This window comes from Choloepus didactylus, chromosome 2 (assembly GCF_015220235.1).
Source record: "Choloepus didactylus isolate mChoDid1 chromosome 2, mChoDid1.pri, whole genome shotgun sequence".
Lineage (NCBI taxonomy): Eukaryota > Metazoa > Chordata > Mammalia > Pilosa > Megalonychidae > Choloepus > Choloepus didactylus.
In genome coordinates, this window is record NC_051308.1 from 84,449,858 (window position 1) to 84,466,392 (window position 16,535).

Sequence of the window (16,535 nt, forward strand, 5' to 3'; positions counted from 1 at the left end):
TTGGTATTAGTGTGATGTTGGCCTCATAAAATGACTTAGGAAGTGTTTCCTCCTCTTCACTTTTTTGGAAGAGTTTGAGTAGGATTGGTGTTCATTCTTCTTGGAATGTTTGGTAAAATTCTTCTGTGAAGCCATCTGGTCCTTGGCTTTTTTTTTGTTGAGATGTTTTTGATGACTGATTCAATCTCTTTTCTAGTTATTGGTTTGTTGAGATCTTCTATTTCTTCTTGAATCAGTGTAGATTGTTTGTGTGTTTCTAGGAATTTTTCCATTTCTTTTCCTTCTAGGACCCCCCATTATGCATATATTGGTGTGCTTGAGGGTATCCCTCAGGCCTCTTAAGCTCTGTTCACTTTTCTTCATTCTTTTTTATCTCTGCTCCTCACTCTGAATCACTCTAATTTGCCTTGTCTTCTGGTTCATTGATTATTCTTACTGCCAGCTCTAATCTGCTGTTGAACCCCTCGAGGATTTTTTTACTTTTGCTACTCTGATCTTCAGCTCTGTTTGGGTCCTTTTCATGATTTCTTTTTCTTTACCAAAATTCTCATTTTGTTCATGTATCATTTTCCTGACATCTTTTCCTTCTTTATGTTTTCCTTTAGCTATTTGAGAGCATTTAAGACCATTTTTAAAAAGTCTTTGTCTGGTACATCCAAAGTCTGCTATTCTTTATTGATGCTTTCTGATGTTTTAAACATTTACCACACCTCTGAGGAAGATGGGTCTACCAGTTTTCACTTGTTTAAAAATCATTTTGGCAGACGGAGCCCAGAACATCTTTTTCTATCATCTTGGTGATGTCCATTCCTACTCAGATAGGTTTTAATTTAACTTTTTAAATGAAATTCATGTGACAAATTTTCTCATATTTGTGGAAAGACGGAAAGTAGAGATTTCTAATGATTTATTTACTAAATATTTAATAAGCACTTTGTGTATACCAGGCATTGTACTAGTTATTGGGGAAACACTAAGTAAGTCCAGTCCTCTCCCTGACCTCACAGAACTTAGAATCTAGTGAAGAAGAAAGATATTTAACAAGTAATTACAATAACGTGATAAGAATTGATAGGCGTTCTCAGTTACTATTGAAGCACATTGCAGTGTGAAGGTAAAGTAATCTAATCTAGACTTGGGAGTTGGGGAATTCCCTTAGGGGAGGGGATTTTAGGCCAAAAGCTAAGAGATAATGGGAGTTAGCCAAGCAAGTCAGGAAGGAGACTGTATTTTAGGTAGAGGAAACAGTGAGAAAAGAAATGCGTCTTTTGCAGAAAGCAGTCACAGAGATGCAGCTGTGAAGTTGGGGGAGGAAGCAAGGAAGCTGGGAAGGGTCTGGCAAGTCTTTTAAGGAGTATTATAATACTCTGTCCTAGACCCTGTCATTTTCACATTTTTTTATCTTGATGAAAATGGTACTTATTAAATTGATAACTAACATAAAATTGTGAAGAATCTATATTTGGTCATTTTATGACATAATATGTTTTAGGAAGATCTTGACAGGCTGGTACAATTGTCCAAAATCATAAGATAAATTTTAACATGGATAAGCACAAAAATTTAGTTTATAAATATTAACTGCATATGTATGTATTGATGGGACTGGCTTAATTCTTGTAAAAACAAGAGCTGGAGATTTTGCTAAACTATACCTTTAAAAAAAATCCATCTATCAAATGAAATTCAACGCAGCTTTAAGGGACTATGATCTAGACCAGGAGAGGTTTCCCATCCCCTACATATTACAAGCTGGTTAGAGTACAGCTAAAATATTATATATGTGACTATTAAGAAGTTAGAACAATCTCTAGATTTTGTCAAGAGCTTGAAATAGACTCTCAGAGACTACTTATTCTAACTGTCTGAACTTCTAGCTCTTTCATTTGCTTTTTTCCACTTCACCTGTTCCTTGGCCTCCTGAGTCCCTTTTCCCCACCATTGTCTACTAGCCTAACAACTCCCTCCTTGAATTACTTTTTTTCTTATTCAGTTTATGCTTACCTCTTGAAATAATCTCTCATGGCCGAGCGTAACACTGTCCCACCCTTGCCCCATTCATCTTCTGCCACATCTGTTAGCAATACCCCAGCCTTGAATCAGTCTTAACCTGCCTCTTCCTCCCCTATATTGAAGCAGCTAAGTACTGCAACAGAGAACTGCCTAATGGTGGGAGGTGGTGCCACTCCCAAGTCATGGTTTTCCATCTAAGTTAAACCCTCATTACCACTTGTCAATCCTTTTACATATCTTTGATCAGAGCCCTTTCCCATGTCTCTAAATGACCCTTCCAAACCTTTGTCATTTTTCTCAAACTTCCTAACGAATCTCTACTCATCTCACTCTCAGCAGATTAAAACGTTTCCTATTCCACCAAGGAAACAGAGACCATCAAATCACAGTGCTTTCAACTTCCTGCACACACCCTTCAATACCCCATTTGAATTCATTGCTTCCTCCAATTTCAGAAAAGAAAGTGTCTCTCCTCCCAACCAGAGTCAATGGCCCCATATGCGCTCTGCATTCTAGTTCTCTCAGCCTCTTGGGAATCTTGCTTCATCATTAGTGCCTCGTGTGTATCTTCAATCTCTCCCTCTTTACTTGCTCTTTCCTCTCAGTCTATATACTTTCTCCCTAGTTTAAGCAACAGCCACCACAAACATCATCAACAACAATGCAACAACAAAATAACATCAACAACAAAATAACAGCAAAGTTTCCTTGACCATAAATCTGTTTCTATTTCTGCCCTGTCTTTTTTCTTCCCTTTTCAGCCAAGATTTTGGAAAGAGAGTCCACAGATCTATTCTGATCATATCTGATTCCTCATATGGCACTTACTCCTGGATAATCTGGTGTTTGCACACACCACTCCTTTAAAGCTGCACCAGCAAACGCTGTCAATGACCTCTTTTTTTGTTTGTTTGTTTGCTTTTTAATTAGAACCCTTGTAGGTTCATAGAAAAATCATTCAGGAAGTGCAGTGTTCCCATCTACCCCACCCCACAGTTTTCCCTATTATTAACATTTTGTATTAGTTCGGTACCATTGTTACAACTGATGAAACAGTATAATTAAATTATTAACTATAGTCCATAGTTTACATTGTCAATGACTTCTAAATTGCCAGATACAATACGATGGATGTTCCTCTCAGATTTTCTGCTCTGCCTGAAAAATCTGGTATTCTGCAAAAAACACATTGAAAATAACAAAACATAGGAAAAACCACTCAAAACCTATAAACTTCACAACTAGGATCCTGAAAAAAACAATAACAAGTACTAGCATAGTTAAATGTCAACTGGCATTTGCATGAAGGATCAGTCATTCTATTGGTTGTAATCACTTACCTTGGGGCTTGTGCTTCTCTCTTTGAGATGTAGCTCCTTGAAAACATTTGCTTCTAATAGATACCACTTTCATTAAAATTAAACATGCAATCTTATAATCCGGGGAACTTTCTCCATCAGTTTTTTATTTATTTTAACAAGGGAAAATGTCTCTGCAGCTTCTTCACGTGTACTTGCAGCTTTTCTAAACAGCTTAACTCAGTGGAGAATGTAATGGTTCTTGAAGTGACTAAACTAGACACTTATTCACTAAAGAAATGCAGTTCTGCAGGATTTTCAGCTTTTAAAGAAAGTCTTCATATATCGCTAAAGCATTCTCTTTAATGGTGAGAAAGCTTATTGCCAATTGCTTCAAAACATTAACATGCTGGGAAAGATCCAAATAAAGTCACACAACTTACCTGCTCTACCAGCATCATTCTCCAATTAACCAATATATATGAGTAAATTGCATTAAATAAACATGGTTGAAGCTGATTGATTGCATTGATTATGACTATGACAGAAAATCAACTCAAAGTGACTTAAGAAAAATGGATTTAAATATTATTTCATCAAATCTAAGTGTCTTGGATTCCAATATGACCCATTTTTTATGAGCCACTAAGAGAGGAAAGAACACTGCCAACTAAGCCGTGATGTGCCATCCACTGTAAGACGCATCTTGTTTTCACAGATGCTAAAGTATTTGTGAAAAATGTGCACCCCAGATTCGCTAAAATTCAGGGTAAGGATACAGTGTCCTATGGAACCTACCCCAGAAACACAGGCAGCAGAGGAACAACAGGATCAGGGAGGTGACTGCCTTTATTCTCTCTTTCATCTCCGCTCTTCTCTGTGCTCCTCTCTGAAGAGACAGCTGTGCCAGTTTGGATGTGTTATGTCCCCCCAAACGCCATTATCTTTGATGTAATCTTGTGTGGGCAGACTATCAGTGTTAGTTAGATTGTAATTCTTTGAGTGTTTCCATGGAGATATGCCCCACCCAACTGTGGGTGATGACTCTGATTGGATAATATCCATAGAGGTGTTGGCCCGCCCATTGGGTGGGTCTGAATTAAATTACTGGTGCACTGTATAAGATCAGACAGAAGGAGCAAGCTGCTACAGCCAAGACGGACACTTTGAAGAAACCACAGGAGCTGCAGATGAGAGACAGTTTGAAGACGGCCATTGAAAGCAGACTCTTGCTCCGGAGAAGCTGAGAGAGGACGAATATCCCATGTGCAACTAAGAGTGACATTTTCGAGGAACTGCAGCCTAGAGAGGAACGTCCTGGGAGAAAGCCATTTTGAAACCAGAACTTTGGAGCAGACACCAGCCACATGCCCTCCCAGCCAACAGAGGTTTTCTGGACACATTGACCATCTCCAGTGAAGGTACCCGATTGCTGATGTGTTACCTTGGATACTTTATGGCCTTAAGGCTGTAACTGTGTAACCAAATAAACCCCTTTTATGAAAGCCAATACATCTCTGGTGTTTTGCATTCCAGCAGCATTAGCAAACTAAAACAACAGCTAACAGCTGTTTTGTTTTCTTTCTGCACAACTCCCTTTTCTTTTTTATTCCAAATTAATAGAATCATGGTTGCCAAAATATCTTGAACTTTACATCTCACAGTTTAGGCTCTCAAAGAAAGGCTGGCCTCCCAATTCCAAGATTCCCAAGGAAGGACTTTAATTGGCCCAGCTTACATCCGTTGACCATCCCCAGGCCAATCTCCTGCAGCTGGGTTTGGGGGTAAGGTGATGTTGTACAATTCTAGGAGTTTCACATATATTAACTCTTTATAACAGCCCATTATGGCAGATATATATTTTTTTCAATTCAGTTTCATTGAGATACATTTACATACCCTATAATCATCCACAGTATACAATCAACTGTTCACAGTATCATCATATAGTTGTGCATTCATCACCAAAATCAATTTTTGTACATTTTCCTTACTCCAAAAAGAATAAAAATAAACATAAAAAAGAACACCCAAAGCATTTCATTCCCCACCACCACCCTATTTTTCATTTAGTTTTTGCCCCAATTTTTCTACTCATCTGTCCATATACTGGATAAAGGGAGTGGGAGCCACGAGGTTTTCACAATCACACAGTCACACCATGTAAGCTACATATTTATACAATAGTCTTCACGAATCAAGGCTACTTGGTTTCAGTTCAACAGTTTCAGGTATTTCCTTCTAGCTAGTCTAATACACTAAAAATTAAAAAGGGATATCTATATAACACATAAGAATAACCTCCAGAATGACCTCTGAACTCCATTTGAAATCTCTCAGCCACTGAAACTTTGGTTTCATTTCTCTTCCCCCTTTTGGTTAAGAAGGCATTCTCAATCCCATGATGCCAGGTCCAGGCTCATCCCTGGGAGTCATGTCCAGCAATACCAGGGATATTTACAGCCCTGGGATTCATGTCCCATATAGGGGAAGGGCAGTGAGTTTACCTGCAGAGTTGGCTTAGAGAGAGAGGCCACATCTGAGCAACAAAAAAGGTTCTCTGAGGGTGACTCTTAGGCACAATTATAAGTAGGCTTAGCCTCTCCTTTTCAGTAACAGCTTCATAAGGGCAAGCCACAAGATCAAGGGCTTGGTCTTTTAAATTGGTAGTACCAATGCTTGTGAGAATATCAGTAATTCCCCAGGTGGGGAAGTTTAATATTTCCCATTTCCCCCCAATCCCTCAGGGGGGCTTTGAAAACACATTTTTATTCTCTGCCCAAATTACTTTGGGATGTACCAGGGCCTCACACTAACCTGTACAAACCAATACAGTAAATATTAACCTCATTTTATAGATCAGGAAATTGAGATAGGAGTTTCCAGAAGGAAGGAGTAATCACAGTAGCAAATGCTGCAAAAAAGATGGTAGCAAGACGGGCAGCCCCTTCTTCTTCTGAGAACTGCTCACTACTCTCCAATCTGGAGAAGACTTCATATTTGCCTGTGACTTGTTTTTTCAATATACTTTGGAGGTCTTCCTACATATGTATATACTTATCTTGTTTTTTTTTTTTTTTTTTTTTTTTTTTTTTACTGGTGCTTAGTATTACATTAACTTCCTATATTAGTGGAAAGTCAGGTTGCTTTCAACTTTTCAGTATTAAAAACAATAGCATGACCATATTTGAACTACTATCTTTGTGTATAAGGAAAAATAACTTGTGGTAATTAGTGGGCAAAAGAGTATATGCATTCATATTTTGATAGATACTGCTATACTGTTCACCAAAGACATTTTCCAATTTATATTCTCATCCACATATGTAACAGTATGTCCCTCTTTACATTAACTGCCACAACTCTGTGATCGTTTGGAGAGTTTATGGACCCAAGAAAAGATCATATTCTTAAAGCTAATCCATTCCTGTGGGTGTAGACCTATTTAGGGTGGGATCTTTTGATTAGGTTATTTCAGATGTGGCATGCTCCAGCTGGGTCTTAGTCCTCTTACTGGAGCCCTTTATATAAAACAGAGAGAAAGCACAGAAGCTTAGAGAGAAGGACAAAAACAGAAGCTCAGAAGGAAAGCCACAGATGGAGCAGCCAGAAGCAGAAAGCAATGAAACCTGAGAGAGAAAGACCAGCAGATGCTGCCATGTGTCTTGCCATGTGACAAAGGAGTCCCAGATCACCAGCAGCCTGTCTTTAGGAAGAAAGTATTGACCTGCTGATGTCTTGATTTAGATATTTTCACAGCCTCAGAACTGTAAACTTGTAAGCTAATAAATCCCCATTGTTAAAAGCCAATTTCTGATATACTGCATTTTGACAACTTCAGCAAACTAAAACAAACTCTAAACAGATATCTTCCAAAGAATGGGATATATACAAGCTTAGTGTGGGCCCAGAGAAGAGATAGCTTACCCAGCCTGTCATACAAGTCTTGAAGAAGGGACTCCTAAGCTGAGTGCTGTAAAGGGAGGAGGAGTGAGGCAGTTAAAGGAGTGTGGAATGGGCTAAAATTAAAAAAACAAAAAACAAAAAACAATGTGGAACATATCTAGTATTAGTGAATATGAGCATCAACCAGAACCCTAATACACTGTAGAAGGGTAAATTAAACCACTTTGGAAAACTACTAGTATCTAGTAAAGCCGAACATCACATACCTTTTGACCTGGATAAATACCTAACCGAAAATGTATACACAGGTCACCAAAAGATATGTATTGGGATGTTCATAACAACATTATTTGTAATGGTGCTGAATGAAAACTACTCTAATGTTCATCAACAGTAGGATGGATGAATAAACTGTAATATTGGAGATTGGATGGGTGTATGAAGAGGGCTTCTAGGTATTCAAAATGTTCTGCTCTTTTGTTTCTTTCTTTTTTAACCTGGATTCTGATGACATGGATATGTTTAGTCTGTGAAGTTCATCAAGCAGTAAACCTTATGATATGTGTACTTTTTATATGAACATTATGTTTCAATAAAAAGATGGAAATGAAAGAAGTGGTATGCCAGTTTGAATATATTGTGTCCCTAAACCCATTATCTTTGATGTAATTGTGTGTGGGCAGACGTTATCAGTGTTGATTAGATTGTAATACTTTGAGTGTCTCTTTGGAATGCGCCCCACCCAGCTGTGGGTGATGACTCTGATTGGATAATTTCCATGGAGGTGTTGCTCTGCCCATTCAGGGTGGGCCTAAGTTGATCAGTGGAGCCATATAAATGAGCTGACATAACAGAGGGAACTCAGTGCAGCTGAGAGTGAACTTTTGAAGAGGAGCTACAGTCAAGAGGGACACTTTGAAGAATGCACAGGAACTGAGAGAGGAGCTGCAGATCATAGGACAGTTTGAAGACAGCCGTTGAAAGCAGACTTTTGCTCTGGAGAAGCCATGGGAAAAATGCCCTAAGAGCAACTAAGAGTGACATTTTTGAGGAACTGCAGCCTAGAGAGGAACGTCCTGGGAGAAAGCCATTTTGAACCCAGAACTTTGGAGCAGATGCCAGCCACATGCCTTCCCAGCTAACAGAGGTTTTCCAGACACCATTGGCCATCCTCCAGTGAAGGTACCTGATTGCTGATGTGTTACCTTGGACACTTTACGGCCTTAAGACTGTAACAGTGTAACCAAATAAACCCCCTTTATAAAAGCCAATCCATTTCTGGTGTTTTGCATTCCAGCAGCATTGGCAAACTAAAACAAGTGGGTATTTTCTTTCAAGGCAGGGAAAACAGCAGAAGCAAAGGTACAGAGGAATGATGAGTTCTCTCAGTAACAACCTGTAAAATGGAAAGAAAACGGGAGATGGTGGTTGGGAGGCAACAGAGGAAAGTTGTTCAGATTGGCTGGGGTCCCTTCTGATTCTTAGAATCTATGTTCCTATAATTAGCCTAAGGCATATAGCTAGTTAATTTTACAAAACCAGGATAGGACCATGTGGCAGACTGAAAACATGGCTACAATATTTTGCATTCCTCCTATCAAGAAGTGGAGTCTATTTCACCATCCTTTAAATCTGGACTGGACTTGTGATTTTCTTTGACCAGTAGAATGTGGTGGAAGTGATGTGAGAGTTTTGGAGCCTAGCCTCGAGGGACCTTGTAGCTTCTGCTCTTCTTCTCTTAGAATCCTGAAACCATCAACTATGAGGAAGCCCAGTATAATCTCCTGGAGGATGAGAGGCCACATGGAAGAGAATAGACACATTCCAATTGACACCCATCACCCACTGCCAGATATGGGAATGAGGCCAACTTGTACCTTCCAGTCCAGCTTCACCCTCTGGCCCAATGCAGTTCCAAATAAGATTGCAGAATGAGTGGGTGGAACTTAGTGAGATAAGCAGAAGAAAAGTCCAGCCAGTGCACAGAATTGTGAGAAGTAAGAAAATCATTTTGTTTTAAGCCACCAAATTTTGGGATAGTTTGTTATGCAGCAATAGGTAACTGATATAACTCCATTTCACATAATTTCTGAACCACACCCAGGTCCCCTGTTCTTAGTTAGTGATAGGCTACATGTTAAGTGGACTGTTTAGTCAGCTATTTCATTATTACCATTGAAAAGGAAGTGAGTACTAATTTATTAATTTAAAATGAATAGATGTTATCATTGCTACTGGTAACATTATGTAGCAGGTTGCCAATTGTTTGAAATAGCCTCTTAATAATTTACAGAGTTTTTTAATCAAAGAAATATTGAAGTGCAGACTCTGGGGCTAAAAGGAAAAACAAGAGGTCATTTCATCCATCTCCTTACTCTCCAAGAGGATGACTCATTCTATCCTAGCCAGATAAAAATCTTCCTCCTCCTTGTCATCCAAAAAAACTCTTAAAATGTTGATGTGTAAATGGAACTGTATTTGGCATTCTATAGGCCTTTAAAGATTCAACACAACTATAATGCAGAGACAAGCCAAATGTAAAATCTAAAGTACTGCATGCACATACAGCTTAAGAAAATGCCATACATAAAATGACAGCAAAATTTTTTTCTTCTGATTTATCTATTTTCAGCCTATGTAAATAAATATAGACACTGATGAACATAATTGACTATACAAGCACATGCATATATATAGTAAAGATTTTGGGAGGTGACAGCTTTCAAACATTTGAAGAGTTTTCATGTAAAAGAAAGGTTAGATTTATTCTTTTGGCTATAATGTAGAACTAGGATCAGGGATGAAACAGGTAGACATTTCAAGAGGCATGTTTCAGCTTCTCTTTAGGAATAACTTGAAATCCTTCAAAATACATGGATTCCCTCACTGGAGTTACTTCAGAGGGGATTCCAGGAGATAGGCCTAGGTAACCTCTGAGAATTTTTTCCAACACTGTGTAACACTGAGACATATATCAAGGTTACACCCATTTGAGGGAGCAGTATAGAGAAGGGTAAATTAATTTAATAGGCCAAGAATTGTTACCAGCTGTGGCAGTTTTCGGTGTGAACTGAGTGGAGTCCAGGGAAATTGTTAGGGCTCCTTTGATAGGTCTGAGATTACCTTAGGAAGGAGGCTGGTTCTGAGGAGAATTCCAACTACTGTAAGGAGAGTCACTTGGGAGTTACATTGGGGAGAAAATGATTTCTGCAAAGGTTGTAGCTAAAAAAAGGAGACATCGCAGAAATAGGCTAGTTGGATAAAGTAGACATGCCTTCCATAGGAGGGATAGGAGTTTGAGGAACAGGAGGTGAAGAACACTAGGCAATTATAATCCTGGAAAACATCTTTGACACTCTAGATGAAAATTTTAGATATTGTACATAATGGGAAGGGGCACAGTCCACGCAATCAGAGGAAGAAATGGTTTTGTTTTAGTGAAATGCCTGGTGTATAGACAGTGAGGAATCCAGGAAGAAAAAGTTAGTAGTACGAAATTCCACCTAAGAGATGACATGAGATTAAACTAAGACTCTGACTTTACAGATGTAAAGAAAGAGGTAAATATGGGAACTATTGTAAAAATGTGGCGACAGCCTGGAAATGTGGTCTGGTAAGACAGGGATCGCTGAAATGTTGCTCACAAGTTCCTTGCTTCTGGAAATGGTGGTTTTGTTCCTGGGGATAGTGAAGATGAAGATGATGGGTAACTGTGTCTTCAGCATGCCTTTTCTGGTGTTGGTGGTTTGTCTGATGTTTCATTCTAGCCCCTGGCCATCACTCAGGATAGGCTCTCTTTGTCATGTGCACCATCCTTGCTAATTCCTTTCCCTGGTTTCTGCAGTTGCCTGGAACTCACAGCTGCCCTCAATTCAGTTTGAGATGGTACTTGGGGATTGTTTTAAATGTGGAGCTGTAGCTGTAATCACTCTTTATGATAATGAACCTCATGTAATACTTGGGCAAGTCACTTTAGCTTGGTTATATTGAGGTGAAATAGTCTCCCACATTTAATTAACCAGGTTTTCCCCTAGCCCTCCCCCATCCCCACCCCTATTCTGAAAAGATGTTGAAAACATCTACAAGATTATGCATGTTCTGGTTATACTATTCTAAAATGCAATGATTGAAACCCCGCTTAGTGAACCTCCTCCCTAATACCTCTTTGTTGCTCAGATGTGGCCCTCTCTCTCTACCTAAGCCAACTTGAAAGGTGAAATCACTGCCCTCCCCCCTACATGGGATCAGACACCCAGGGGAGTGAATCTCCCTGGCAACGTGGAATATGACTCCCGGGGAGGAATGTAGACCCGGCATCGTGGGATGGAGAACATCTTGACCAAAAGGAGGATGTGAAAGGAAATGAAATAAGCTTCAGTGGCAGAGAGATTCCAAAAGGAGCCGAGAGGTCACTCTGGTGGGCACTCTTACACACAATATAGACAACCCTTTTTAGGTTCTAATGAATTGGGGTAGCTGGTGGTGGATACCTGAAACTATCAAACTACAACCCAGAACCCATGAATCTTGAAGACAATTGTATAAAAATGTGGCTTATGAGGGGGGACAGTGGGATTGGGGGGGGGGGCATAGGGATCACACTCCCGTTTGTCTGGTTTGTGGATGGATGAGTTGAAAGGTGGGGGAAGGAAACAAACAAACAAACAAACAGACAAGGGCGTCCAATGTTCTTTTTTACTTTAGTTGCTCCTTTTCACTTTAATTATTATTCTGGTTATTTTTGGGTGTGTGGTAATGAGGGTGTCGGGGATTGATTTTGGTAATGAATGCACAACTACGTAATGGTACTGTGAACAATCAAATGTACGATTTGTTTTGTATGACTGTGTGGTATGTGAATATATCTCAATAAAATGAATAATAAAAAGAAAAAAAAAACCCACTTAGAGAATATTTAGTTTAGGTAGGATTTTAAGTCAATGGTAGAGAAATCTTCATATGCAAAATAAAGGTATTATGTAATAACTCTCATGCAGGTAGCTGGCAATAACTAGGTAGGAATAACTAATAAAGTGATACATGAGTCTACATATTTTTATAGATCGCTTGGTGTTTTTTATTTTAGTTTAATTGCACAGGGGGAAGGGGAGGGGCTCACTGGAATAAATGCTGTAGCATTTGTCCCATGATCTAAGTATATGCCACTTGAAGAATTTAAGCTTGGAAATTGGAGGATTTCTGAAAACATTACATTTTTGTACTAATAGTAAATGCTCCTGTGATACTTACGTCAAATACTGTTTTACCTGCTTCATACATATAACTAATTTAATTTTCACAACAGCACTCTAAGGTAGGTACTGTTATTATCATCCACACTTCAAGTGTTAAGTACTATGCCCAAGATCAAAAGGCTACTAAGTATCAGAGCCAGGTCTTAAACCCAAGCAGTCTGGCTTCAGAGCCTCAGCCCTTAACCACAGCACTATTCATCTATTATATACCATGCTTGAGTTTGCAGAGAAACTAGACTGTTATCCATGCATTAAAATTCTCTCCAATGATGCTATGAAGGATTCACTCACTAAGTTTCTCTCTCAAAAACTTAAACCCACTGGAGTGTTCCTATGCCAGACAAATCCTAAAACCCAAAGGCTACAGCGTCTTTAAGAACAACCAGATGAGCCCCCTTCCCCATAATGTCGACATCTCTTTTCAATATGAACAAGTTAGGATGGTCACTGTCTAGACACCCTTGAAGATCGAGAAAGTGATTAAATGAGAGAAAAGGGTATCAACAGACAAGATAGGATTTAACCAAGGATTATGAATACTGAATCTTTTTTTTTAAATTCAATTTTATTGAGACGTATTCAAAAACCATACAATCATCCACAGAATACAATCAATTGTTCACAGTACTATTATATAGTCATGCATTTATCACAACAATCAAGTTTTGAACATTTTCATTACCACACAAAAAAAGAATAAGAATAAAAATTAAAGTAAAAAAGAACACCCAAAACATCTCATACCCCCCAACCCTCCCTATTATTCATTTCCTTTTTTTCCTCATTTTTCTATTCATCTGTCTATACACCGCATAAAGGGAGTGGGAGCCACAAGGACTTCACAATCACATGTTCACACAGTGTAAGCTATATAGTCATACAATCATCTTTAAGAATCAAGGCTACTGGGTTGCAGTTCAACAGTTTCAGGTATTTCCTTCTAGCTATTACAATACACTAAAAACTAAAAAGGGATATCTGTATAATGTATAAGAATAGCCTCCAGAATGACCTCTTGACTCTATTTGAAATCTCTCAGCCACTGAAACTTTATTTTGTTTCATTTCTCTTCCCCTTTTTGGTCCAAGGAGGCTTTCTCAGTCCCATGATTTCAGGGCCAAGCCCATCCCCGTGAATACTGAATCTTCATGTAAATATATTTTTTTAGATGCTAGGATATTAGATTAGCTAGAAGGAAATAATTTAAATGGTGAAACTGGAATCTATAACATTCTTTGAAATTTGCTCTATTGCTACTTGTTAAATTGTATTTGGCAAGTTATCACTTTTCTGTATATATGTTATATTTCACAATAAGGAAATAACTGAAACTATGGAACTGTAACCCATAACATTCTTTTAAGTTACCTATATAACTACTTATTAAATTGTACTTTGACAGTAATTTGTATATGTTATATTTCACAATAAGTAAATAACTTAAATTGTGGGACTGTAACCCATAACATTCTTTGAAATCTGCTCTGTAGCTACTTGTTATATTGTACTTTGAAAGTTATCACTATTCTGTCTATATGTTATATTTTACAATAAGGAAATAACTGAAACTGTGAAACTATAACCCATAACATCCCTTGAAATTACCTATATAACTGCTTGTTAAATTGTACTTTGAAAATTACCACCATTTTGTATATATGATATATTTCACAATGAGGAAGTAACTGAAATTGTGAAACTGTAATCCATAAAATTCTTTGAAATTTGCTAACTCTTTGTAAATCAGACTTTGAAAGTTATCACTGTGATGTATATATGTTAAATTTCACAATAAAAATGTATTTAAAAAATTCTCTCAGATAATAAAAATCAAACAATAAACCAAACTCTGGCTCTATGATCACCTTTATCCCTTGTGAATTTTTTTTGAGTAGTTGCAAATACTTTGGGAATTTTTAAAAAGAGACTATCTTAAACACAGGAAAACTTTGATCCAAATGAAAAACTCGTATTCTAACCAGTGCTAGAGAAGTAGTTCTGTTCCCATTTGGGGACAATTTCAGTTAAAATTCTGGCCACACCCTGCATGCCAATGGAATAATTTCATAGTGCTTTTATAGAAGTATCTATGTCAGTGGATGGTTCATCTAAAGTCTGTCTGGTCTTTGAAAGCCATGTGAATGAGAATTGCATCCATCTCTCTTCCCAACCCCATCTTCCCAACGGTTGTTTTGTTGCTTCTTGGCAATGGCTCCCATCCTCTCCTCAGTAATATTAAGCAAGTTTTCACTGTGGTACCTCCAATAATTTATACTTTTTATAAAACAACAGGGAAGCCAAAGGAAGAGCAGGAGGAAAAGCACTATCAATTTCTTTGAGAATTAAAAAAAACGGATCAATATTAATTTGCAAGAATGCATAACAAGATGAAATGATGAATGCATTGTATATATACCTATGTATGTATATATATATGGGTGTAATGTATATGTGTGTTACTACACTTTTCTCTTCTGCCTTAGTCACTCTCTTAAACAACATAAATATTAAAGATGAGCAAGTTCTGACTCAGAAACAGGATCAAAGATAGATTTTTTCTCCTTTGTCATCAAAAAGAAGACCCAAGAACGTTCGCAGCAAACAAAACACGCCAGTGGGAAATTAGCTTTACTGTCAAGCATGGTAGGGGTGACAAACACACATGTGGTTAGACGGTAAAGAGGTTTAAGAGGAATTCATGGTAACATAATATGGGGAATGGGGACACAACTGCTCCGCCAATGAGACTGTAGCATGCAGACAATTTAGGCGAGGGCAATTAAACATTATGAAATAATTTAAAAAATTAAAATGAAATAATAACTTGTCATTTTCCTATCTTCATGTATATTTTGTACAATTTTTATGTATGACTCTTGGCCTGTTGCCGGCAGGGGTGTTTAAAGGCATTCTCCTGGACACTTTAGGGATTCTCAACTGGATTGTAAGGACGAAATGTCCTGTGCTTCTCTGCCCCAACTGTGCCTGCTACTGAGCTGTGCATGTGGTGGGCATTCGACTAATATGACAGGTGGAGGTGGGACCGGGAAGGCCAGAGACCCACCAAACCCTGAAGGCGGTAGCGTGTGGAGCACAACCTGGGAGGTGGTGGGCTAAAGCGGTTCAGATGTGGGAGGTCGAGATAACGCGAAGGACCAAAAAGGCCTAAAGACCTGAAGAAGCGGTGGCGACGCAGATGAGGTGAGCACCAGAGAACCTCGGCCCGGACCCACCCAGCGAGGAGGCGAAGGGGGGTGGGGAGGGGGGCGGAGTTGGGGGGGCCGGGCTGCCTCAAGGCCCTCCCTCGGAGTAGCGGAGGTGACTGGTCGGGTGGGGGGCGGGAGACGCTCTGCTCCACGCTCTCCCAGGGCTCGGTGGTTTAAAGATGGCGGCGGCGGCGTTGCGGGAGCGGAGCCGCGGGAGGGGTAGGGAAAAGGAGAATCTGTGAGTCGCCGAGAAGCAGCGCGGCGGCTGCCGTGAGGGGTACGGGTGCGGAGCCGCCGGCGGCTTGGCCGCTGAAGGCCAAGCCCTGGCCTGGGGAGGAGAGGCCGGCTCAGCGTCAGGAGCCCGAGGCCGGAGCAGAAGAGGAATGTGACCGGGGGTCGGCGAGGGCGCGGGAGTACGCGAGCGCAGGGATGGGGCAGCAGGTGGGCCGCGTCGGGGAGGCTCCGGGACTCCAGCAGTCCCAGCTCCGTGGGATCCGGGGCAGCAGCGCAGCCAGGCCCTCCGGCCGCAGGCGGGACCCGGCGGGGCGCACCGCGGAGGCCGGCTTCAATATCTTCACCCAGCATGGTGAGTGTGCCCGGGAGCCGGCGTGAGGGCGTGGGGGAGCCTGGAGGTGGGGTCGGGGCGGGGTGGGAGGCAGCCCGGCAGCCCTAGGGGGTCGAGGGGTGGAGGGGTGCCTGAGAGAGGGGGCGGAATCTGCTGCCATCTGGGCCAGTCTCCAGAGGCGAGTCACACCCCTCCCCCTTCCCGTCTCCAGCCTGGCTGGCAGCACCCGGGGGCGGAGAAGGAAAGAGAAGTGGTCTTAGGGACCGTGGGTGGACTCTCTACCCTGTGTAGC

General features: G+C 40.2%; 1 protein-coding gene across 2 annotated transcripts in view; it reads left to right on the top strand.

Annotated features, from left to right (window-relative positions):
- Positions 1 to 15,847: 15,847 nt before the first annotated feature.
- Positions 15,848 to 16,535, top strand: part of ABL2 (ABL proto-oncogene 2, non-receptor tyrosine kinase) — a 166,102-nt gene continuing 165,414 nt past the window's right edge. For both annotated transcript variants that reach the window (XM_037825259.1, XM_037825260.1), the window contains exon 1: positions 15,848 to 16,264. In XM_037825259.1, coding sequence (XP_037681187.1) covers positions 16,108 to 16,264 — 157 coding nt within the window. In that variant the 5' untranslated portion in view covers positions 15,848 to 16,107. The remainder of the gene's footprint in view (positions 16,265 to 16,535) is intronic.